Raw genomic sequence first — 25,090 nt, forward strand, 5'->3', positions numbered from 1 at the left:
AATATGAGACTCAAGGTTTTGTTATATACTGTTTCATCTTAGATGTGAAGTCTTCTGTTGTAACGATTGTACATAAAATGAATAAAGAAGTATCTTAAAAAAGAGACAGAGAAACATTTTCACCTGGCACTTAAGGAAATGTCATGAAGTCGCCAGGCAATAAAATATAATATTGGTATAGTTCTCTTCTTTCTACAGAAAAGTCACCAACAAAGCTAAACCAGCAACAAGGCAGACATAATGTACTTAAAGCAATTTTGCCAGCTAGTAATTAGTATTTACAATACTTGCCTATTCCTAGACTAGCAAATTCATCAGGTGCCTGATCCTTTGTTCCTGTAAAAGAACCTTCTCGTCCTCTCACAGTCCCAGAGATGTAACGTGGTTTTACTCCAGTACCTATTAACTGTGCCAATTCAAGCTGACTGATGCATTTCAAAATCTTGAATTTAAAAAAGAATACAGCAAAATAAAAGAACCAATCTACTGAAAGACAGATCATTTTTAACATCAAATGTTAGTAAACCCTAGCAATTTTCATCCATACACACAAGCAAACTTCCAGAAACCTTTTAGGTACCGTATTTTTTGCCCTATAGGACGCACTGTCCCATAAGGCGCACCTAGTTTTTTTGGGGGGAAATAAAGGAAAAAAAATTATTTCCCCCCCAGGCGCGGGGCTGGGGCAGGGGAAGCCCGAGCTTCCCCCGACCCCAGCCCCCAGAACAGGCAACTCTCTACAAGCCGCAGGAGCCCAGCACCGGGCTCCCGTGCCTTGCGGAGAGCTGCACGAAGTCTGGGCGCGCTGAACTCAGCGCGCCCAGGCTTCAGCATGCAGGCAACTCTCCGCAAGCTGTGGGAGCCCGGTGCGGGCTCCCACGGCTTGCGGAGAGCTGCACCGACCCCTCTCGCTCTCCAGGCTTCAGCGAAAGCCTGCATTCGCCCCATAGGACGCACACACATTTCCCCTTCATTTTTGGAGGGGAAAAAGTACGTCCTATAGGGCGAAAAATACGGTATCTCACACTGACACAAACACTCTTAAAAACATCAATATACAATTAAATTTGACAATATGGTTTTAGTATTGAAAAAGTTATCTATGCATTATGCAAATATATACACAGAGTGTATATTCTACACATTCAGTTATTATATAGCAATTAAAAATATAATCTACCTCATGCCAAGAAGTTCCCAAGTAATTTCCGTCAGTATGAGCCACTGTAATGAGTGTTTTTATTGTATCAATGTTCTTCTGTTTCATTTCAGTAATACCAGAATTCACCGTAAGTAAAGTAAATCTTGCTAGTGCTTGGACATAAGCATCCCTTTCAAGCTACAGGAAGAAAAATGAGTGTTTTAATTCATCAAGATTTACCTAGTTCATCTACTGCTAGATATCACAGCAGTTACTACACCATAGTATTGTATTAATAGAGATGCAAGATGTCAATATTGAAGCCAGTGTAATAGAGGGAGGGGAAACACAGGAGACTCTGGCTGCTTCCTTACGGTACTCAAACACAAATACTACAAAAGTTGTGAACCAGATTTTATATAGGAATTAGGCTTTTTTTCTCTTTATGTGTTGGTGCATCACTCCTAGGGGAGTGTGCAAACTGAATTATGAGAGTCACCTACTTTCCTCAAGTTCTTCAAAGAACATAGGAAAACAGCTACCATTTTGGACAGCTATAATCTGATGCCAGCCATTTGTCACAACATTTTTAGTTAAATTTTGTACTGATTCAGTGCTGCTGGCTTTGAGACGTTTTCTTAATAGGCAGTATATCTATATCTATCCATATAATAAAAATAAACAATTGTTCCATACATGAACAAAATTAAAACCCAAAAGTTTATGATCTCAATGAGATAATCAGGAATCCTAACACTTGCCTACAATGGTATGAACTCACTCAGCACAACAAAATACAGAAGAAACAGCTCTGAGATCTACACTTAGCCGTTTTCCAGATACATCAACATAATGAAGGTAATGTTGAAGCTTAATCAGTAGTGATTGCTCCCCCAAAGTGAACAGGTATGGAATTCCTAGTAGTTGGTGTACTAAAAGATACAGCAATATATTTTACTAAGGAAGCTTTTCCTATACCAAAATAATAAAAGAAATGGAATTACTCATGATGAAACTCAGGTAAACCACTACTTTCTGCCTATACAGTGGTACCTTGGGTTAAGAACTTAATTCGTTCTGGAGGTCTGTTCTTAACTTGAAACTGTTCTTAACCTGAAGCACCACTTTAGCTAATGGGGCCTCCTGCTGTTGCTGCACCGCCGCCGCACGATTTCTGTTCTCATCCTGAAGCAAAGTTCTTAACCTGAGGTAATATTTCTGGGTTAGTGGAGTCTGTAACCTGAAGCATATGTAACCCGAGGTACCACTGTATTGTGTATGAGAATGTCTTTTCGCTCTTAGTAAACTATTAATTAGAAAAGGTACAAGGTGCTGGCAAGGTGCCCGAAGATAACCTTATATCCACTTTGCAGTCTCATGTATATATTAATCTCATTGACATTTGAAATCTATAATTATTTCCATTTTTTAAAGTGACTTTTATTTGTTTAACAACGATTATATACTATTTAATTGTAAAAAAAGCTCAAAGCAGTTTACAAAAAGAATAAAACAATATAATTGTAAGTACAAACTGTTATTAAAACATTCCACAAAAAAACCACCAATAAGCTAAAACCAGAGTAAGATATAACATTATACTGTTGGAAAATCACACCATGTATTTTATGGCACAATGCTACTATATAATCACGAATATTTACAATACTTTTACTGAACCTTAGAATTCAGTATTACCTGGATGTTAAAAATGCATGCTATTCTGATTGCACATCGTATGCCTTCTAGACAAAGAGAGGCAACTTCTGTGTCATCACAGTCTTGCAAACCTACACTGAATGCAGCCAAGAATGGTGTCCATGCCAACTAGAATAAACAACAACAACAAATTGTTCAAACAGCAGCACACACTTTCATTATTAAGTAGTCCAGATAAATGTGAACAGCATTATAAATCTATAATGCGGACAAACTTGATTCACCAGTTGATTTTTCATTTATTTAGTTTTAAATCTATAATAAATAAAGCTTGGGGGTGCTGGTGTTTTCCATACGGGTTTATTTACCTGGTCACACTGTTACTGTGTGATTGGTATGGCATATGATGGGCATGGCCAGGGTACACTGCATTTATGGCTGCCATATTGCTAGAGTCACCAAATTGCCCTGCCCCTACTTCCATGTTTACATTCTAAAGCAGGGGTATTCTCGTTGTTATCCATGGGCTCTCTCTGCATGGCTTCACAGTGCGTCTACTCTGGACAGGGAGTTTGGGAACTGTCTGATGTGTATGTCAACAGTTGGCCTTGGTTACCACGGTGACACCAAGCATGCCAGCTCTCTGTATTTTGTGTTGCCACTCTGTAAATTCCTCCCCCCTTGGGCTTCTGAACAGGCCCAGGATCTGCTGTGACTTTACGCTGCCCTCGTTTGTGCTGCCATGCTCTCTACCAGCTCCTTGCGCCTAAGATTGCTTGTTAAGCTATTTATTATGCATTTAGGTAGCTAGTAATTGACGCTGGTGATAGTGAAATTTGTGTTCTTAGAAAGAAAAGAACTGCTTTCAATAGTGTTTTAAAATGTAAAATATTCACCTATTTAGAGGAAGCATGTAGTCACAGTACAAAAGAGGAATATTTATAAGACTTACCTTGAACATTGGTCTTACATGTTCCAAGTGTGTTGCACTTGTGAAAGGAGCTTGAACATGGCTCACTGCCTCCATCAGAGCTTTAGCTGTTTTAGCCATCTGCTCCATTTCTAAATTATAAAGAAGTCGCCTCTGCTTTTCACTAGCTACACCTGGAAGCATTTTAAGAACATTTTATTCTATACAAAATCTAAACCAAGACAAAACAAATATACAAAGAAATGCATATTTATAATACCAGCAATATATGCACAACTTGTAACAATCATGTTGATACGTTTTTAATCAAAGAAATAAATGTTTTGTGCCTATGGACATGCTCTGTTCTGCCAACATTCAATAAATAAATGGTTTCCATCCTATAAAAAATTGTTTTATGTTTGTCTTCCTTCCTACATTCTAACTTGGTTGGTTTTTAAATAACCATGCAGTCATATATTCTACCCGCACTGTAGGAATTGCTGTCCTTCGCTGATAGGCATACAAAATCTAACCATTAATACAATGCGCATATACATAATTATTTACTGGAAACCCACTGGCAAATTTCTTGCATAACAAAAACAAGAGTGGATCGTTTCCAGATCTCTGTGTTATTAGCTCTCTTTTATTCCTTATCTTTGCTCAGTACTCTCTTGGCTTCAGACATCTACCATATATCAAACCAAATTCCACTTTCTTATTAACAGTTCTACCACTTTTTGCTAAACGTACCATATACAATTGTAAAACCTTTGCCCATTTTAGTATATAAGGTTTGACTTGTTTCTCACAAGACAAAGACACAATGGAATGTTTTTAGCTTTTAAACAAGATGTTTTCAGTTTTCAAATTGGGGAAGGGGCGATATGCTAAAGGAGTAGAGGAAATTTCACCCCATTGAAATAATCTAAAGAAGGTATTAGGAGCCCATGGCTCTCCAATGTTGCTGGACTGTACATCATAAGCCCCAACAAGCATGGCCAATGGCCAGGGATGATGGAAACATTGGTCCAGGTTCCCCACTCATTATCGCAAGTGATTTATCATCCACGATTTAGCCACACACATAGATTTTCTTAAGAATACAAATAAAACTGGAAAAGGACTGGTTTTGAAGGAGGGGGATAATTTGCTACACCCTAACAAAACTCTGACTCCAATATATAATATGTTGATATTCAGAGCTGAAATTTGAACAGTTAATGGTTGCAACAAGAACTATTACAGATTTCATGAGTGTTAGCAATTGCAGGAGAAGAAGAAAGGCCAACTGTTTGAAACATGCCTATACAACTAGAAATTTAGACAAGAACAGGTTCAGTTCCAACAAAATCATGGTTGTAATAAAAAACATGCATATGCTGGTTTCAACAGAAAGCTACATATATATGAAATATGAGAATGCACTTATTTTAACTTCTCTCCTATACTGCAATTTAGTGCAGTTTTGCTGTTGCCATTTATTTGCACACACAGTTTTATATCCCTATATAAAGACAGAGAATGCAGAAGAGTAACGAGATGTGTACATGTAGTTGCTCACTGAATATTTTTTTTGAAAGATACATTATCACAATATAGTTTTATTAGGTTGGTTGTCAGTATCAACAGGAAAGCGAGAAGCAACAATTATTCTGTGAAGCTTGGTATGCTGTGGGGGCTTACTTTGTTTACTTGTTTTTGTTGGTATCGTTAACTCTTTTGTTTCCTTCATTGAGATCTTTTTCCCTGCTATTTCATTATATATGGCAGATAGATATTCTTCAGGGAGATCCTTGCTATCATTGATACCTCTGTTCATCTTAATGTATTGTTCTTTTGTCATTTTATTCTTTACCTAGAAATTGGGGGGGAAAGCAGTTTAGTATTAGCCATGAAAGCAACATCAGTAGGAATTAGACCAGGATGTATGAATACATAGTCACAGAATCTACCGAGAGGCACCTTCAAGAAAAAATATGACCCAGGGAAGGATCCCATCTAGTCCACACACTCAGGTATCTCTCTCTTTCTCTCTCCTCCATCACCCACCAGTCTGCTACTGTTGATTAAACTTCATCAACTTCATACGGACATAGAAGTGGGCTATAAAACTCAGAATGATAATGGCAGCTTCCATATCTCTCCAAGGGCAGTTCTGAAGAAAAAGGCTTGGTTCATATTCAATACACTGTGCACTCGAACGGCATGCCTACTAGCATTCACCAAACTTTTGTCTGTGGGTGCCTTTGAATAATATATCTGTTCTATTAATAGTGCTGGTAACATCTAAGCAAAAGTATGTTTCATTATGTTGGTTTCCTTATCTAAAGTACTGTAACACATTCATATACAGAAATGCCCCTACCGTAGCAGAAAGCAGCAGACTTTATAAAATTATTTGTACCTTGCCTTTCGGCCCTCAAAAGGCTTACAACATAGTAACACAATACAAAAAATGGACTGAACATTTAAAAATACGCATGCACAAACCCCACAATCTACCCAGACAAATCTAATCAGCAGGCAAGAATTTAAAACAGGCCAGAAGCCTGAAGAAATAAATAAGTTTTTACCACCTGCCTAAAAATCATCAACATGGGAGCCATCTGGAACTCTTGGGAAGGTGTTCCAGGGTCAAGGGGTTGCAATCAAGACTTAAGATGCAGGAGGAAAATAAGATTTATTTAAATCAGTAGTAAAGTCAGCTTAAAATGGTGCTGGTTTAATAAACCTGAGTGAGTCACTTTGTAGATTCAAGCTATAATTAATAGGTTCTAAGTAATGTACCTGCGGGCTATGGAGATCTGTTGTCAACATGATAATTGAATAAGCCAAGACATAAGCAGTGTCAGCACTAGCAAAGAGGGTTTGCCTGAAACAAAAAATATATATAATCAATTTCCCCCTTTATCCAGCTATAGATTAGACAAAGGCAAGAGAAAGCCACTTACCCTTGGTTGCACTCCAAGTATCTAGCAGCAAATTTCTCCATCAATCTATCTATTTTCTGAGCTTCTCCCGGAAGACGAAAGCCTTCCAAAAACATGCGCAGAGCAGAAACAAAATCCTTTGCTGAAAAGTCATGCTGGTCCACATAGGCATACATAACTTCCTTATTAAATTTATCATTGTCTCCTAGGAACTCCCCAACTTGAGTCTAAAATGAAAATAATTAATTCCAGGTCAGGTCAACATGTATACAACCAAATGGAAAGTGATCCAGCCATACTGCATTTTTCATTTTTTTTAAATATTTAAAAAATAAACACCCAAAATATGTTGCTCTGTTGGTTGCTGATTATTGTAATCCACACTACAGCAAAGGAAAGTTTATTAGCTCCAGTGAATTGCTTGACAGGGGAAGAAAACCACCTTCCTTCCATTTAAAAAAAGACAAGAAACTGGCTGACTGCCAATGTAAGCAAGAGAGCAACCTCACATTAGGATGGTATCCTTCAGGAGTTTACTGCACTCCCCCAACCCCCAGTTCTATGAACTGTTGCCCACAGCATTTGAGACAATTAGGTTCTGGCCCATAACAGATTCTGCATCATTCAAGCTCTGAAATTTGAAGTTCTAATCAACCAAGATCATACATGGCCAGAAGATCATCTTCCCATTCATCTTGGCCTATAAGATGCTCTAGATTTCAGAAGCGTACAGTGGTGCCTCGCAAGACGAAATTAATCCGTTCCGCGAGTCTCTTCGTCTAGCGGTTTTTTTGTCTTGCGAAGCATCCCTATTAGCGGCTTAGTGGATTAGCGCTATTAGCATCTTAGCGGCTATTAGCGGCTTAGAAAAAGGGGGGGGAAGGGAAAAAACTCACAAGACGTTTTCGTCTTGTGAAGCAAGCCCATAGGGAAATTCGTCTTGCGAAGCGCCTCGAAAAACGGAAAACCCTTTTGTCTAGCGGGTTTTTCGTCTTGCGAGGCATTCGTCTTGCGGGGCACCACTGTATTCACATTTAAATTAAAAATAAAAATGGGTACTGTATTTGTCCTTTTAAGGATGATCCTATGCTGCTGCACCAAGGAAACCTGGGATAATTTTACTTTGCTGAAGCCAGTAAAGGCAGTCTTTTTCCCATTGCCACCAGCTATTTAGAAAGGGGAGAGCAGTTATATTAGATAACACACTACAGATGAGAAAGCCTTCCATTTATTTGTGATGAAACTCTTAAGATGCTTGAAATGGGATTATTTATCCATCTATTACAAATTCATAATCAGGTCTAAGCTATGTGCAAGCTACACATATTCCAGACAGCCAGTAGGACTATTCTTAGAATGTAGTCTCTTGCTCACATAGCAAACTACTTTTGTAACTCTGGGGAGCTTACGAAGCAGTGGGGAAAGTGGTACAAGGGCTGCTGCTGCTTCAATTTGTTTTGCCACAAGTCCTGCTGGACATGTGAGGCCCTTGGGTGTGCTTAAATGGACTCTCTGGGGTGTAGCTATAAACACTTCTTTACCATTACACAGTTATGATAGGAATGAGTTTAAGTCTAGCTCAAACTACTGCAATTGTATTTACAAAGTAAATCGCATATGAAATACATTGGACATTAATAACATTTTTCTTACAGAGTCTAATCTTTCTTCTTGATGCAAGAACTGGGCAATATCTTCAGGAGTAGTACCAAGCATACCTTGCTCTTGCAGGTACTGAATTCCTCTCTTTGGTTTCTTATTAAACCTGTATGTTAAATCACATGTTCATTAATCACTGAAAATGCACATACAAGGCAAAAACATCTGTATGCTGAGGGGGATTCACAACTTGGCACCACAATCATCCCAAGACCCATTTAAAAATCAAAACCCAGAGAATCTTCTTCCGGATCTGAGCCATAATTTGAAGAGTAAGAAACCCATCCCTAAGCAATAGTAAATTAGTAGGAGAAGTTCCAATTGACCATACTGTTAAAATATTTGAATGCATTTTTGTGGGGTGGGGAAGCTGACAAGAGAAGGGAAAGGATATAAAGATCATAATATATTTTAACATCAGGCTGTCATATTTCCACCTCACAGTTCCTCATAACTACTTCTTAATACACATTAGAATAAGATCACAGTAAATTCTAAATTCCTTCTAAATGCCTATGCAATATTACTAGTCTACTTCTCCTTGACTTTATATCTATTATCACTGCTGTTTCCATCTGATCTTTGTCCACATTTCTGGTTTTTGAGTTTTGTTTTTTAAACAATTGCATTCACATCCTGCTCCATTTCCAGCAGTAGCTCAGGAAAGAAAGGAATGAAAAAAACTACCAAAGCTTTCAGCATAGATGTAATTGGGTAACACCTTAGTAACTGTGAGGTAAAAGGCCAAAAGAAAACCAGAGTCAAACTGAAGCTCAAATCCCAAGTGCACATCCTAGAAAATAAGTCTTACTGAATGCAGTTAAGACTTAAATCTGATTAATGTTTATAATTGGCCTGTAAGTCTGTAGTCCTCGAAGTTTGTAAGTACAGTTCCAGTGAAGTTAGCACTTTGAAAAATAGATGCTACAATATTCTTTCTACAAAGGAAGTAAAAGGTAGTAGATGAAAGAAAATGGTATCAGGAGACTCCCCTGCATTCTGACAATTTACATTATGGGTTAAACAAATAAACTTACAAATCTATTCCTTGTTCTATTATTTCCTTCTGTTGCTTTAGAACCTCAAACTGCTCTGGATTGTCAGTACCAGACATCTGCGTGCTATAGCTACCAATTCCTGATGAAGCTGTGGAGTCTAAGGAATTTAAGCTGCCATATCGGTTAATTGTCTCAGGGTGTTTTGTTTCAGTGCTGTCTTGTTCTGTGGGTTTTTCTTGTCCTGCACAAGAATAGCAAAGGAAAAGGATCTTTACAATTTAGCTGATGTTTGTACCATTTTTAGAAGTTGCCAATTTGTTAACTGTCCATCATCACATTCAAAGTCTAGTTATTAATAATATTTAGTAAGATATACATCATTAGTTCTATGTGACAGAGAGTCATAAGATTAACATTTTTTTTTTTTAAATGAACCTAAACAAGAATATCAGATCTGGAAGTTGGAAGAAAATTAATTTTATAGAAGAATAATAACAAAAAGTTGAAAGATTTAAAATAATACAGTAGTACCTTGCTTCTCAAACGCCTTGGTCCTTAACGCCAAAAACCTGGAAGTAAGTGTTCCGGTTTTTGAACGTTTTTTAGAAGCCAAACGTCTGGTGCAGTTGTCGGCTATTGTTTTTGGGGCACCTGCACCAATCAGAAGCTGCACCTTGGTTTTCGAACATTTCAGAAGTCAAACGGACTTCAGAACGGATTAAGTTTGGTGCTTTTGTTTTTGCTATTTATTTTGTGTTTTTGTTTTTGAGGCTTTTTTGGCTAATTTGTTTTTGTGACTGTGTGGAACCCAGCTCAGCTACTGACTGATTGCCTGTGTGACTGCAGAAATGGATAAAAGCCCCCCATCCAAACAATGACTATCATCAGTGAAGGTAAGAAAAAATAATAATTTTAATTTTTATCATCTACAATACTGTCTTATTTATTTTATGTACAGTACATTGATTATTGCTTTCATTTTATGGATCAATGGTCTCTTTAGATAGTAAAAATCATGTTAAATTGCTGTTTTGGGGTTTTTTTAAAGTCTGGATTAATCCGTTTTGCATTACTTTCTATGGGAAAGCACACCTTGGTTCTGGAACACTTTGGTTTTGGAATGGACTTCCAGAACGGATTAAGTTTGAGAACCAAGGTACCACTGTACCCTGACAGATGTATTTATTATAACGAATGATACAACCCTTTACAAGATCAAAGCACGCTACAATTCCAGACATTGTGAATCTTTGCAGCACATTATATGATGACATTAAAACAGCTTACATAACTGTAAAGGATGTAGGAAACCATCTGGCAAGTGGCTGTGGGAAAACTACTGCAAATGGAAGAACTTTTCCCAACTTAACAAAATGTGAGGAGAGATAATTGTGTGCTTCTGTTATCACAGGGTATTGCATGATCTCTTGCCCAAGGTCTGAAAATATGTGCTTGGGTAAGAACGCGGTTGTTTGAAGTCTCTTGTGTAACAGTTTGTAGAACAGTGCCAACACCAGTATTTCCTCTATGGGTGTCTCTCTGGATCCAACGCTCTATTATTTGCAGACTTCACACATGCATGCAAAGCCCAATCATACCTGTAGCTGCAGTAATTTGCATATCTGAGCAGGGCAAGTTGTCATACTTAGCAAACAGGAAAATCAACTCCAGTGCATTTCAGGTCAACATGTCACTAAGGAATAAGAATGTCCAAACAGCTTACCTAGGGTTGTTTGAGAGTTGGGATTTACATACTGATCCTTACTCCATTCCACCATGCACTTCAATATGGAGACTAAGCATTCAAGTCCCTTCTTTCTCAGGCTTAGCTCCTGCAATAATTTGTATATATTTGCAAAAATATTTAGGTAATATTCCACGTTAATTTAATTGTTTTTTTACTACTAGAAGCATACTGAGATATGCCATAGTTTTTACCTGAATGTTGGTCATTCCAAGTTCTTGGCTGCCTCTTCCTTGAGCAATCTTGGACAGGTCGTTAACTAGTCTTTCAAATATGTTTGCAGCATTCAAATCACAATCATAGTTTACATAGATGTCCACTACACTCTGGGCATCTGTAACAGGAACAAAATTATACATTGAAAAGCTCTGCTAGGTAAACATATAGGCCTAGCAACAAAAGCCCTCAAAACCAGCAAGACATGTGACCCTAAACCTTTGAAAAGCAAATAGGTATGCCCAATGGAGTAATACCTGCGCATATCCTTGTCAGTGTTTGTATAACCATCCATTTATGATCAAAGGAGCTAGTAGAGGTTTCTAAGATATACAAAAAAATCTCTTTGAAGAAAACCTAGGAAAAATGGTATGGACAGAAAGAAGTTACATTTATTTCCCAAACCCTGTACTTCATTCATTAACTGTTATAATCCAACATCTGGCCCATGCAAAGCTTAACATATATAGAATTCATATCTTAATCTTGGTATATAGAGTTAGCACCGATGCTAATAAAAATATGTTATTCCCTTCATCAGGACAATAGATAGCCATGTGTTGTACAGGAACATTTTAATTCAAGGGAAATGATTCATAGAGAGTTCCTGTAGGTCACAAAGTCTGATTTTAACAGTAATTGCATTCACTCTAATTACTATTCTATCAGCTCCGTTAAATTGCATTTGGATGTCCTGCTAGGCAAAGTTGAAAAAAGCAAAACAGAAACAAAAAACAGACAGCCCTGGCTTAAGAAATCCAGGATCTGTGCACTGAAGGCAGCGTGCAGAGGTAGGCAGGGTGGAAATGGTGCATGGATTCAATGCTCGTTCTTGGATTCATAAACCATGAAAGAGAACATCGCAACTGGTTCTTAAAGTGACTTTTTCCATTTGGAAAAGGAACATCCTTGAATATAATACTTTCGTCATCTGACATTAGCTTTCAGGCTAGTTAATATCTGACCTAGGGCATAAGCGGCAATAGCTACATACCGTATTTTTCGCTCTATAGGACGCACTTTTTCCCCTCCAAAAATTAAGGGGAAATGTGTGTGCGTCCTATGGAGCGAATGCAGGCTCCTTGGCTTTAGCGATAGCAACGCGAAGCCTCCGACCCCTATCGCTCTCCAGGCTTCAGGGATAGCTGCCTGAAGCCTCCGGAGCGTAGCGGGACCTCGGGCTGTGCTCCAAAGGCTTTGGGTTCCTTTTGCTGAAGCCAGGAGAGCAAGACTTTCCTGGCTTCTGCAGAGAGGGAGAGCTGTGCAGCGCCCCTTCAGCGAAGTGGGAGGAGAAATGGAAGGGGCTCCGTTTCTCCTGCTGCTTCGCTGAAGGGGCGCTGAGCAGAGAGAGGGAGATTTTTTTTTCTTGTTCTCCCCCTCTAAAACAAGGTGCGTCCTATGGTCGGATGCGTCCTATAGAGCGAAAAATACGGTACTTAAGAATCAGTTGTGTGAAGCCTGTTGATAGAGCAATATAAAACATTGCGTTCATCACTTTCCCATGGCTGGAAGCCAAAGAGCTACTTATGACTAGCCCATACTGTTGTTTTTGAACTTTTTGGGGGACCAGTTCAACCCAATGTCATGTCAAACAACCCACAACTTTTAGAGCCCTTTTGGGGAGTCACAGAACTAACTTCACAATTCTTTAGATTCTTTTGTCTAAGAAGCTAAGTATTTTGCCTCTATATGCATTAGAATATGATATGACAGGTTACTGTTTTTAATAAATCTCATCAGCATGGCTGAGTAGAAGTTCTGAGAAGTTTCTTAAAAGAGGTACCCGCTTTCCACCAAAGAGACACAGCTAAATGGAAATTTCCTATATTTTATATATGCACACAGTGCCTACAGGAAATGGGAAGACCAACACACAAAGCTAGTATTAAAACAGCTTGCCACATAGCAAATAGGAGATGAACAGCAGAAGGCAGAGCACACATAAGACTAAATCCTCATCACCAACTCTCATCTTCACCACTGGAAAACGATAACTTCCTGCCTTTTCCCAAAGGTGGAGGCAGAATGTAATAAACTATACAGCGCCTGTCATTTCAATATGCAAATCACTTATATATACATTTACACAGTTATATATTTTAATTTAGTATGTTTTCTATTAGTATTTCTGGAACCATGAAGAAACTCATTCATTTTAGGTATGAGCTTCATAAATTGGCAAGAGGTATTTGTATGATGAAAAATTAATTTGGTGCCTTACAGTGACCTTTTCAAGACAAATGATGTATTGAGTTTTACCCTATACTTCTCAGGTACTTTTGGTGCTAATTAGACGTAAGAGGTAAGACAATGCTTTTATGCTGGTTTGACTGAAGCATCAGTTTCATTAAAGCTGTTCAGTATTTTAATGGATGTATTATTCTATTGCTTTGTTTTATTATGTTATCTTCTCTTTTATTGTAAGCAGCTTTAGCTACGATTTTAAAAGAAAAATGGAGTATAAATCAATCCCCATGCCCACATGTGTTCTATTTCAAATTTGCATAGAGGCCTTCTCTCTCTCTCTCTCTCTCTCTCTCTCTCTCTCTCACACACACACACACACACACACACACAGTATATAGGCCCTGCTTCCAGTATCTAGGCTGCAAAGATCACGCTGATAAGGGATTACCTACGTCAAGGGTCTATAAGTGAAGCCACACAAACTTGAAGTCCAACACATTAATGACAGGTGGAGATGGAGTGGGGGATGGATGATCCTGATTCCCTACTTTGCTATCTGAACATCTGCATGAGGGTACAATTCTATTCTCTCCCCTCACCCCACTCCCCCAACTAGATGTTTACTGAAGAATTATAAGAAAAACATTACACAACATGAAAAAACAACTGAAATACAAACTAAAACAGCAACATTTTGGTACAGATAATGTGTAAAACCAAGGAGAGCAGTGGCAGGTGACAATAATACAGTAGCAAATGAAATGCTCAACTAACAGTTAATTAGTTAGTAAACTCAGGCCAGCAATAAAAAATTGCTTAGGGATAACATCTACAATTCTTTTCTTTGAATGCTGCAGTAAATTGTGCTCTTGATAAGTAGCAGTTTTGGGTCGATTTATATGAGTTTATTTAAAACAAGGTATCATTAAACCTAACGAAGTCAAGTTAGTTTGAGGCTAAAACGAAATTGTTCTTTTATGAACCTTGTGTATTTCAACTGAACAGTATGCGATGCCTAGAGGGATACTGAATTACTTCAAGTAAGGTGCTTAAATTGCTGGATGTTAACTTACCTCAATTTGCATTTTCAGGTGAGTCTTAAAATTTGAAAGTAGAGTGAGGAATATAGAAAGCGAAAGTTCAAACACTTCTGGAACAGACGAGACTCCGTTTTTAGACAGTGCAACACAAAGATACTGCTTAATAGCATTGATAAACATTTCATTTGTCCTGAAAACAGGTCCTGCATTTTGCAGAATAGACAGCAGCAACTGCAATGAAAGGATCTTTGACCGCAATTCATGAGACCTAGAAGGAATAATTGCAGTTATTTGAACAATTCGTGGGAGATATTTCTCTTTATAAAAACGACTATGAACATCTCTAAGCTATTGTTAGAAAATCCTAGGCAATTACATAAAATATAAACCAACCACTTAATGTATTAGACAACTACCATTGCACAATGATTTACTGAAAGTGAGGGTTTACAGTAGAGCACACTGTATTTCATACACCCCAGGCACAATACACCAATCAGGAACAGTAGTTTAATCACTTTCATTGCTATGAACAGCACCTTGACCTTTATGGAGCATACAATGTTCTAAATGCTAGCCAGTCAATTCTCAAAAAACTCATGTCAGCTCTCTCTCCTAAATATTTTCCCCCTCTTTGTGCACTGAGAGGGGGAGAAGGGGAGAGCTCTTTTTATTTCTAAATCATAGGCACAAGATAAGGATAAATTTTGTTCCCTTTGATGGCATGGGAGATTTACATATAAGTTGTGTCCAGTACTTTTTTTGTGTGGCGGGGGGAACCCAATACTACAGTTGCACTCACCTGAAATGTAGTTTCCCATTCCCAATTCCGGGTCAGCAGGATTGGTTGGTGGCTCCTCCCCCTGATCAAAGGCAGGAAGCAACTGTTCAGGAGGCCGGGCTCCCATCATGCAGTTCAAGGACTCACCAAGCTCAAGAAAGCAGGAGTCATAAAGAACGGGAGGAAAACCTACCTCCTCCTAACAAAAACTACAACCAACTTGAATGGTATAAGGAAATGACAGAAAGGAAAAAAGACTCTTGCAGCCCACTACCTAAGGTGGGACCTGCTGACCTATCACTGGGAATGGAAAACTACATTTCAGGTGAGTGAAACTGTACTTCTCTCCATTTCCAGTTACAGGTTAGCAGGATAGGATGTGCAATAGCTAACTTCCCTAGGGTGGGCTACAGCTGCAGGAGCTAGGGAGGAGCACCTGCTGCAGGACCCTCTGACCAAACACTGCCTCAGGTGAGGTGTATGTGTCCAAGCAGTATTGTCTGGTAAAATGCTAAGGCATGGCCCAGGTGGCTGTGCGGCAAATCTCCTGAAGGAGTGTGAGAGGGAAAGGTGGCCAAAGTGGCTGCAGACCTAGTGGAGTGGGCTGTGATATGCTGAGGAACATAGATCTTTTGGGCTTTGTATGCTAGCACTATACATGCCTTGATGCATCTGTAAAGAGTGGTTCTTGAGACCATCTGTAAAGAGTGGTTCTTGAGGGGGGGGGATGGGGGATGGAAGGAGACAAATATGTTCTTGGGTTGTCTGTGTAGCTTTGGTTCTGTCTATATTGACCTTGTTGTTGTTTAGTCGTTTAGTCGTGTCCGACTCTTCGTGACCCCATGGACCAGAGCACACCAGGCACTCCTGACTTCCACTGCCTCCCACAGCTTGGTCAAACTTATGCTGGTAGCTTCGAGAACACTGTCCAAACATGGGCTCTACAAACATCTAGTGAGTGCCAGGCCCTTTCCTTGGTGTATACCACGGATGGGCAAAAGGTTGGTAAAACGATCCCCTGTTGAAGGTGGAAACAAAAGAAGACTTTGGGCAGAAAAGGGATCAGTCCTGAGAACTACTCTGTTATCGTGGAAAATACAGAGATGTCTAGTGATAGAGAGCATGTTTAATTTGGAGACTCTGTGGGCAGAGGCAATAGTAATGAGGAAAACCACTCTGAGAGACAGGATTTGGAGAGAAACTCATCTGAGAAGTTCAAAGGGGGCCATTGCAGGGCAAAACGGACCCTGTGTAGATTCCATAAAGGGAATCTGTCAATAGTGGGGGGACAAATTAGTGCAGCACCTCTGAAGAAGCATTTTAGTAAGGAGTAAGAGGAGATGGGAGGAGAGCGTGACTTTGAAAGAACTGAGGCGATTGTTGTTGCGCTGCCTGATGTTTCTGAGTATTAACTTTCAGACCTTTTTGTAGGCCTTCTTGGAGAAATTCCAGAATGGTGGAAATGTCAAGCTTGGTGGAGTATGATAGGAGGAAAGGCTTCTAAGTGGCTTGGTAGATGCGTATTACAGCAGGTCTTCTGGAATAAAGAAAAATGTCTATCTTTGCTGACAAGAACTTTCTTTTTGTAAAACGTTCCCATTCAAATTCCACAGTCAGCTGACTGTGTAGTAAAAAAAGGGGGGGCGGGCAGATGTAGAGACTCAATATTTTGTGAAACCAGGGTCAGAGTGGCCAAAATGGTGTAACAAGAATTACTCTGATCTTTTCTTCCTTGGTCTTGCATGGGACTTGTAGCAAAACAGGTGTTGGGGAAAATGCATAGAGTAGTCCCTGAGGTCAGAGCAAGATGAGCACCCCAGGCTTCTGCTTTCAGAGTGTGAAACCTGGTGAAATAGTAAGGGAGCTGATTATTTCTTTCTGAGGTGAAGAGGTAGACTTGGCACTGGCTGAAACAATAGTAGATGAGCTGGAATATTTGTAAATTCAGCTGCCACTCCACCTGATCCAACTTCTGAGCTTCCTGCTAAGCCAATCCACTTGGATGTGTAGGAGACCTGAGATGTGCTCTGAAGTGAAAAACTGAATGTTGACTTCCGCCCAATTCATTAGCAGTTTCCTTCTGAAGATCCCAGAGTTGAGTCGAGCCTTGCTTGTTGATATTCCATTTGGCTGTGGTGTTGTTGGTTCAGATAAGGAAGGGGAAGATGGCTTGGGAAGTGCTGGAGAGTGAGATGAGCAGCCCTGAGTTCCAGCCAGTTGATGTTCATTGTCTCTTCTGCTAGTGACCACCGACCTTGGATTGAAACATCCTGGCAATGGACTTCCCATCCTGTAAGTCCCCAGAAACTAGGATAGAAATGGGTGGATCCACACTGGGCAAATTTATTTATTTATTTATTTATTTATTTATTTAGAGCATTTGCACCCCATTCCTCAGCCAAAAAAGCTCCCAGAGCACTTACATGGATAAGGAATGAAAAACTCTAACTAAGCTGTCTATACTATTAAAGTAGTAAGGTAGGTAAAAGAAGGCAAAGAATGAAGAAACCAGAAGCTAATGGTAACTGGCTGACCTTGATGAAGGCAGGAGCAGAACTGCATGATGGAAGCCCTACCTCTCAAAAGGTTGCTGCTTGCCTTCAATCATCAACACATTCTGCTGACCTGGAACTGAGACTGGTAAAATAAAGGTGTACTGCACAAAACATTGCAATTTAACATACAAACTGAAAAAAAGTTGCTTGCAAGCATTCCTAACAGGCCAGTGAAAAGCTGAAAATCAAATTGGATATATACTGGAATATTTCTATACATTGCTGGTCTAAAATAAAATTTGAAAAAGACTTGTACAGTGTCCTTTTTTCTCACTTAAGTACTAACATGCTGCTATGGAAGTGTTATGTTGCATGTGATATCCTGCAGCGTAAATACTTCCGTTAAATTGCCAAAATCAATTTAAGGACTTCATATATACCGTATTTTTCGGCCCATAGGACGCACCGGCCCATAGGACACACCTAGTTTTTTTGGGGGGAAATAAAGGAGGGGAAAATTATGCCCAAGCTTCCCCCGACCTCAACCCCCAGAACAGGCTGCTATCCGCAAGCCTAGGGAGCCCGGCGGGAAGTCGCACCAGTCTCCCCAGGCTTGCAGATATCTGTCCCCCAAGCTTGTGGGGCTGGCGGTGGGGAGAAGCGCACTTCTCCCCAGCGCCAGCCTCCAAACCAGGTCGGGGAACAGCGGGAAGGCGAGCTGCGCCTCCGCACTGTCCCCCGAGCTTGTGGGGCTGGCACTGGGGAGAAGCGCGCTTCTCCCAGCGCCAGCCTCGGAACAAGGTCGGGGAACAGCGGGAAGGCACTTTTTGCCTCCCCGCTGTCCCCCGAGCTTGTGGGGCTGCCCGATATCTGCACGAAGCCCGGGGTGCCCTGTGCAGCGCGCCCCAGGCTTCGGGATGCAGGCTGCTATCCGCAAGCCTTGGGAGCCCGACGGGAACTCCTACCGGGCTCACAAGGCTTGCGGATAGCTTCCTGAAGCCTGGAGAGCTAGAGCGGTCGGTGCGCACCAACCCCTCTCGCTCTCCAGGCTTCAGCGAAAGCCTGCATTTGCCCCATAGGACAAAGGGGAGGGGGAAAAGTACGTCCTAGAGGGCGAAAAATATGGTACTTTAAGTTTGTACCAAATATATGCCAATACATTTCCCCATACCATGGAAGCCAGCCCATTTGGGCTGCCTATAAATTATATAAACATATAATTCAGGGTGTTGGATCGAAAGGAGGACTGGATCCTATGGGGCTATTCCATGACAGGAAGGACATGCTAGGATTCAACCCACCTCTTTGGTTCTAATCCAAAACAATTATTTCTTAAACCACCATTTCCGTTTTATATGTTAGCACTAGTGATTAATGTATCATCTGAAAAACTGCTTGTCATCTAAATAACTGTCATCTTCTATTATTCTCAAACAAGGGTTATCCAGTAGTATCTATTCTGAGGTACAAGGAATATAAACATGAAGACAAGATTGGTAGCTCAAAGGAAGATCCTTTTAGTTACTCTCAATTCAAGTCCCTCATAAAACCCAATTGACTGCAGAGAGGACTTCATGTGCATGGAACAGAACTTACAAACCCCAAAGTTTCCAAATATAATTTATCCAGAAGCTTAATTTATTTTCATTGATTCTGTTGCACCGTATTCTAGATATGCTTTCTATGATTCAATGATAGTGATACTATCTTATGTTAGATACTGCATCACATGATAGTGCATCAGGAGGAGGAAGTGCAGCTACGGATGCATATACACCATCTAAGTATTTCATAGCAGAAGAATCTCAACTTACTTTGGATCAGGTGGACCATCAGACAGAGGCTTCATAGAGAGTTTACACAGTGACCTGAATACTAGGAAGGCATCCTTTTGCAAGATGTGGGAAAATTTAGCACCAGGGGTAGGTCCTGAAGAATTTCCAGATTCCTAAAGAAATTAACACGTTTTTAATAAGCCATTTAGCATTAAGCAGAAGTGTATGGAGTAAAAACCAAGCTTGGGGATAGAAGGATATGATAAAATATTTGCTAGCAAATAATGCAACAGTTATTACTGTACTTTTCAAAGTCAGCTGTCATGCTCAAAAATCACAAGCCTAACATTTTTGAAGCGAATTGGTTCAAAAAGTCAATTTACACCACATTCTTCAATGATAGTGATCAGATATATACCATTTTGGCGCCTGGAAAATTATAGTCAGCAAATCAGAAATTAGCCTTTGTGTTATGTACTCTTAGAAACTCAAAGAGCTCAGAAGTGACTTTGAGAGTGAATTTAAACAAAAACTGATTAGCTACCAACTGATACAACTGAAATTACTATAAAAATGAAAGCTATCATATTCATGCTGTTGTAAATCCAAGAGTCAAAGATTATTCCTGCATTTTATTTTACTGCAATATCACACATAATCTTGGCCTAGGACATAGTAATAATCTTTGTCATAAAGTATCTGTACCACAGAATTTTGCAAGCTCTCTTTACACAGCATTTACCATTTCAGTATTCTGTAAAAGGCCCCCTATTTAAATTGTAATCTGACATAAATATATTCAAAAGGTGTACTGGGTTTAAGACTAAGCATACACGCCTATACCTGAGTGTCATTGGAAGAGACTGATAACCTGTCATCAGGTAAAGATGGTGTATAAACAACAGAAATAGGTGTCCCTGGAATTCCATTTGCCTGGATGTTTTCACTGTCACTTCCATCTTCTGAAGTTCCCATTGGTCCATCAATCATAACCTTTTCAGCAGTTCTTTGTCCTACATCTACGGGATAAAAGAACCATGTAATAAAAAACATGATATTTAAAAGGAATTGATAAGATGGTGTATTAATATTATTGGCAGAATAAAATGTCAAGTCTTTAATGTACATTGTCAAATACAAGACCAGAAGATTTTCAGCCTCACAACAGATTGCCTTGGTTCCATACTACTATATGAAATCAGTGTCAGAAAGACATTACATTTTCAACATTAAAACAGCTGGCTGAGAAAGTATCATATTACCAGGACAAAGAACTATAAAGAGTTTAATGTTAGCACCTAAGAATTAAAACAAATGTTCAGCTTTGCTGACAGTAACTACTGGAAACTAGTTTAATGAGCTACCTAGAGCTAATGTGGGTTTTATAATATTAGTCTATTGAATTATGACCGTAACACATACATTATTTGTTATGGCAGTCTTTATAATAAACTATTATAAAAATAGTTTAATAAACTATTAATTTTTCAGCACTAAACAGGGCCAGAACCCCAAAATTTATAGTATTTTCTCAGCTCTGATCAAACATTTTAATAAAGTGTCACAACTAATAAACATCTCATTAAGTTTCTCAGGAGAGAAAGAAAACCTGCTGTGAAGAGCTCACACAGAAGCAGTGAAAAAATATAGAAATAAGTTGTCAAATCCTGATAACTCAAACTAGGTCAACTCATTAGCTCAAGTATCACTTGAAATTTCCCTTTAACAGAAACACAACTGCCCCAAAAATATTTTTCTGCTTGCTTTACTAATATGAGCACCAGTGCAGCTAAAAACAGGTGATGCTGTAGAAATAACTGAGATATGACTAAATTAAAGTGTCATTTAACTCTTCAATTTCCACTGATTATATTTCTTTAATAAGCCAAAGTCCTATAACAGAGAGGTTTAAGGAATCAACAATGACTGGAAGACATAACTAGCTGCAAGACAAAATCTCTCAGGCTCAATTCAAACATAATGATCTCAGTGTAAGAAACCATGGTTTTATTAAACCAGATTTCATATCCTGATTTGTAAAGAGAGATTAAACCATAGTTTTCCAGTTTGTATGTAATAGGAAACTGTTATTTAAACAACCTTGCAAAGTATTCTACTACAGTGTCCCGGTTCACACATAAAGTCAAGTCAAACCATAGTTTAACACGAATGAGCAAATGTGTGGGCTCCTGGAGAAGAGATCAGGGTCATTTTATTCCTCCATGGTCATTTTGCTGCTGCACTGTGCTAAGTCATGGTTTGGCTTAAAGTGTTGTCTGTACCAAGGCTTACGGTAAGCCCTACCAAACCACAAGCTATAAATTATAGGACAAATATTGGTTACATTTCATGATTTGTCTGGAGAAAGCAAATCCATGAGACTGGGAATGGACAATACATGATTTAGCACAGCCCAAAGGCAGAACAAGCGAGGAGAAGCAAAACAGCTGAAATCTATTATCGATTCATCATTTGTGCTAGTTTGCTGTAGTGTTACATGTGAAACCAACCAGAGTATGAGAAACAGGAGAGCATGCACAGGTACACCACTTGTTCTCATTCTGATAAATCATAATAAGACTGATACTGTTTACATATGAACTAGACCTCAGTAATGCACAATATTTTAAGTGAAGGTCAAGTCTACATTATCATTTTACTTAAAGCCCAACTTCTTGCCCTACACACAAAGGAATTTTACCACTACTTCCTTCTACTAAGTTCCTGCAAGTCCCTTCTCAATTCAGCAATACACTTTAAAGGTAAGTATAGTACCTCCTACTACTATGTTCACCATTTCTTGGACTATACTTTGTACAATATCCTGTGCCGTTTCTTCATATTGATTGCTTTCTCCATCATATGGCCCTGTATCATTTTTAGACAGAGCTACAAAATAAAAACAGAAAATATATTACTCAAAATATATCAGAATTCCATTCGAGTCAGTTTTATTACTTTATAAAGAAATAGCTCTTAAACAGAATTGATAGTTATTCATTGCATTTATTTAATCTGAGCTGATAGCAATTACCTAGAAAACAAGTAGAATGTCAACTGTGACTACAGCATAGCTTTGTAAAGAATCAATAAACCTTATAACACTACCTGCTAGCAATCTACATGTTACTTTAGCTAAATGAAAAAGTAGTAATTATTTCTCAAGACCTCATACCCTCTTTCAACCCACTATGACAAGAAAAAGACACCCATTATTACTTTCTGCTGCTGTTGCTTGGTCAGCTTCAGTCTGCTCATTTTCTGCACTGGAAATATCAGATCCATTTTCTGCTTCTGTGTCTTCTTGAAGGCTTTTGTCCACATCATTTGCATGATGGTCCAAGTCCCCTTCATGGTCCTGGGAGAGCTGATCAATAGTCTGCTCTGAAATATGTCCCAACTGAGGTGATTCAGGCTCATGATGGCTTAAGGGCGACTGCTGTAGATGGTGCTGCTGCCGATGTCTCTCTTTCTCCATTTGCTTGGCTTCTTGAAGCTATGAAATCAATCAATAAATAAAGTATTAAAGAAAATCTCTTCTATCAGAATAATAAATAATAATAATAAATTTTATTTATATCCCGCCCTCCCCAGCCGAAGCCGGGCTCAGGGCGGCTAACAATAATCAAATAATCAAACAATCAAATAATCACACATTCTAAAAATATTTCATTATAAAAATAAATTAAAATCAAATCAAATTAATGGCAACCGATTAAGCAAAATTCTGTGCAGGTTGCCAGAGGAGGGAGTCAGGCTGCGCCCTGACCAAAGGCCTGGTGGAACAACTGTGTCTTGCAGGCCCTGCGGAAAGATGTCAGGTCCCGCAGGGCCCTAGTCTCTTGTGACAGAGCGTTCCACCAGATTGGAGCCGCAGCCGAGAAGGCCCTGGCTCAAGTTGAGGCCAGCCTAACCTCTCTGAGGCCTGGGACCTTGAGGATGTTATTATTTGCAGACCGTAGGTTTCTCTGTGGGGCATACCAGGAGAGGCGGTCCCGTAGGTACGAGGGTCCTAGGCCGTATAGGGCTTTAAAGGTTAAAACCAGCACCTTAAACCTGATCCTGTACTCCACCAGGAGCCAGTGCAGCTGGTATAGTACCGGATGAATGTGATCTCACAGCAAAGACCCCATAAGGAGTCTCGCCACGGCATTCTGCACCCGCTGGAGTTTCTGGGTCAGTCTCAAGGGCAGCCCCACGTAGAGCGAGTTACAATAATCCAGTCTGGAGGTGACCGTCGCATGGATCACAGTGGCTAGGTCAGGGCGAGAGAGATAAGGGGCCAACTGCTTAGCTTGGCGGAGATGAAAAAATGCCGCCTTTGTTATAGCTGTAATCTGCGCCTCCATAGAGAGGAAGGTATCGAAGATTACACCCAAACTTTTAACGGACGGTGCTGGCACTAATTGCACCCCCGCAAGAGATGGGAGTTGCCCCCTCAATCCCATATCGTCCCGCCCCAGCCAGAGGACCTCTGTCTTCGAAGGATTTAACTTCAACCGGCTCCCACGTAACCATCCAGCCGCCACAGCTTCCAGACATCTTGCCAGTGTGTCTGGGGCTGAGTCAGGATGGCCATCCATCAACAGATAGAGTTGGGTGTCATCAGCATACTGATGGCAACCCAGCCCAAAACTCCGGACAAGCTGGGCGAGGGGGCGCATAAAGATGTTAAAAAGCATCGGGGAGCGAATCACACCCTGAGGCACTCCACACACCAAGGAGTGGCGCGATGACAATTCCCCCCCAAGCGCCACCCTCTGTCCCCGACCAGAGAGAAACGAGTGCAGCCATTGAAGGACTGTGCCCTGGATCCCCACGTCGGCAAGGCGGTGGTCCAGGAGTTCGTGATCGACCATGTCGAAGGCTGCTGACAGATCTAGAAGAATCAGCAGCCCCGACCTGCCTTGATCTAGCTGCCTGCGGAGATCATCTGTTAGGGCGACCAGAGCCGTCTCGGTCCCATGACCAGCACGGAAGCCGGACTGGAATGGATCCAGAGCAGATGTGTCATCCAGAAACCTACCAAGCTGTTCAGCAACCGCTCTCTCAATCACCTTACCCAGGAATGGAAGATTCGAGACCGGGTGGTAATTGGATAGATCTAAGGGATCTAATGATGTTTTCTTTAAGAGCGGACGCACCACTGCCTCCTTCAGTTCCCCTGGGAATATCCCGGTGCCAAGGGACAAACTGATGATATCCCCCAGGGGGGCCCACACCTCATCTGGACACGCTCTAATCAGCCATGACGGGCACGGGTCAAGAGGACAGGAGGTGGGCTTTCCAGCTCGGAGGAGACTGTCCACATCGGCTGGAGATATCTGGTCAAAGTGGTCCAATACTGGACCCGAGGACAGTCGAGGGGCCTCCAGTTCCTTTATTGTATCCAAATTGGCAGGGAGGTCATGGCGGAGCAACAGGACCTTCTCCTCAAAAAAGTTCGCAAATGCCTCACAACTGTGTGTCAGATTGTTATTTAAATTTGGCTGTCCTTCAAGGGACGTTAAAGACCGAATTATACTAAATAATTGCGCTGGGCGAGAGCT

The 25,090-nt window shown here is 40.2% G+C and overlaps 1 protein-coding gene across 1 annotated transcript in view; it reads right to left on the reverse strand.

The window, feature by feature from the left end:
• ARFGEF1 (ARF guanine nucleotide exchange factor 1) overlaps nucleotides 1-25,090 on the reverse strand; it is a 77,657-nt gene that overhangs the window by 16,915 nt on the left and 35,652 nt on the right. The window contains exons 6-22 of the mRNA XM_079983251.1: nucleotides 22,761-23,037; nucleotides 22,317-22,430; nucleotides 20,385-20,560; nucleotides 19,581-19,714; nucleotides 14,524-14,758; nucleotides 11,521-11,620; nucleotides 11,242-11,381; nucleotides 11,027-11,135; nucleotides 9,343-9,544; nucleotides 8,300-8,411; nucleotides 6,668-6,873; nucleotides 6,504-6,588; nucleotides 5,400-5,571; nucleotides 3,753-3,904; nucleotides 2,840-2,968; nucleotides 1,181-1,339; nucleotides 283-442 (exon numbers count right to left, since the gene is read on the reverse strand). Coding sequence (XP_079839377.1) covers nucleotides 283-442; nucleotides 1,181-1,339; nucleotides 2,840-2,968; nucleotides 3,753-3,904; nucleotides 5,400-5,571; nucleotides 6,504-6,588; nucleotides 6,668-6,873; nucleotides 8,300-8,411; nucleotides 9,343-9,544; nucleotides 11,027-11,135; nucleotides 11,242-11,381; nucleotides 11,521-11,620; nucleotides 14,524-14,758; nucleotides 19,581-19,714; nucleotides 20,385-20,560; nucleotides 22,317-22,430; nucleotides 22,761-23,037 — 2,662 coding nt within the window. The remainder of the gene's footprint in view (nucleotides 1-282; nucleotides 443-1,180; nucleotides 1,340-2,839; nucleotides 2,969-3,752; nucleotides 3,905-5,399; nucleotides 5,572-6,503; nucleotides 6,589-6,667; nucleotides 6,874-8,299; nucleotides 8,412-9,342; nucleotides 9,545-11,026; nucleotides 11,136-11,241; nucleotides 11,382-11,520; nucleotides 11,621-14,523; nucleotides 14,759-19,580; nucleotides 19,715-20,384; nucleotides 20,561-22,316; nucleotides 22,431-22,760; nucleotides 23,038-25,090) is intronic.

The sequence above is a fragment of the Podarcis cretensis genome, assembly GCF_951804945.1.
Source record: "Podarcis cretensis genome assembly, chromosome: 7".
Lineage (NCBI taxonomy): Eukaryota > Metazoa > Chordata > Lepidosauria > Squamata > Lacertidae > Podarcis > Podarcis cretensis.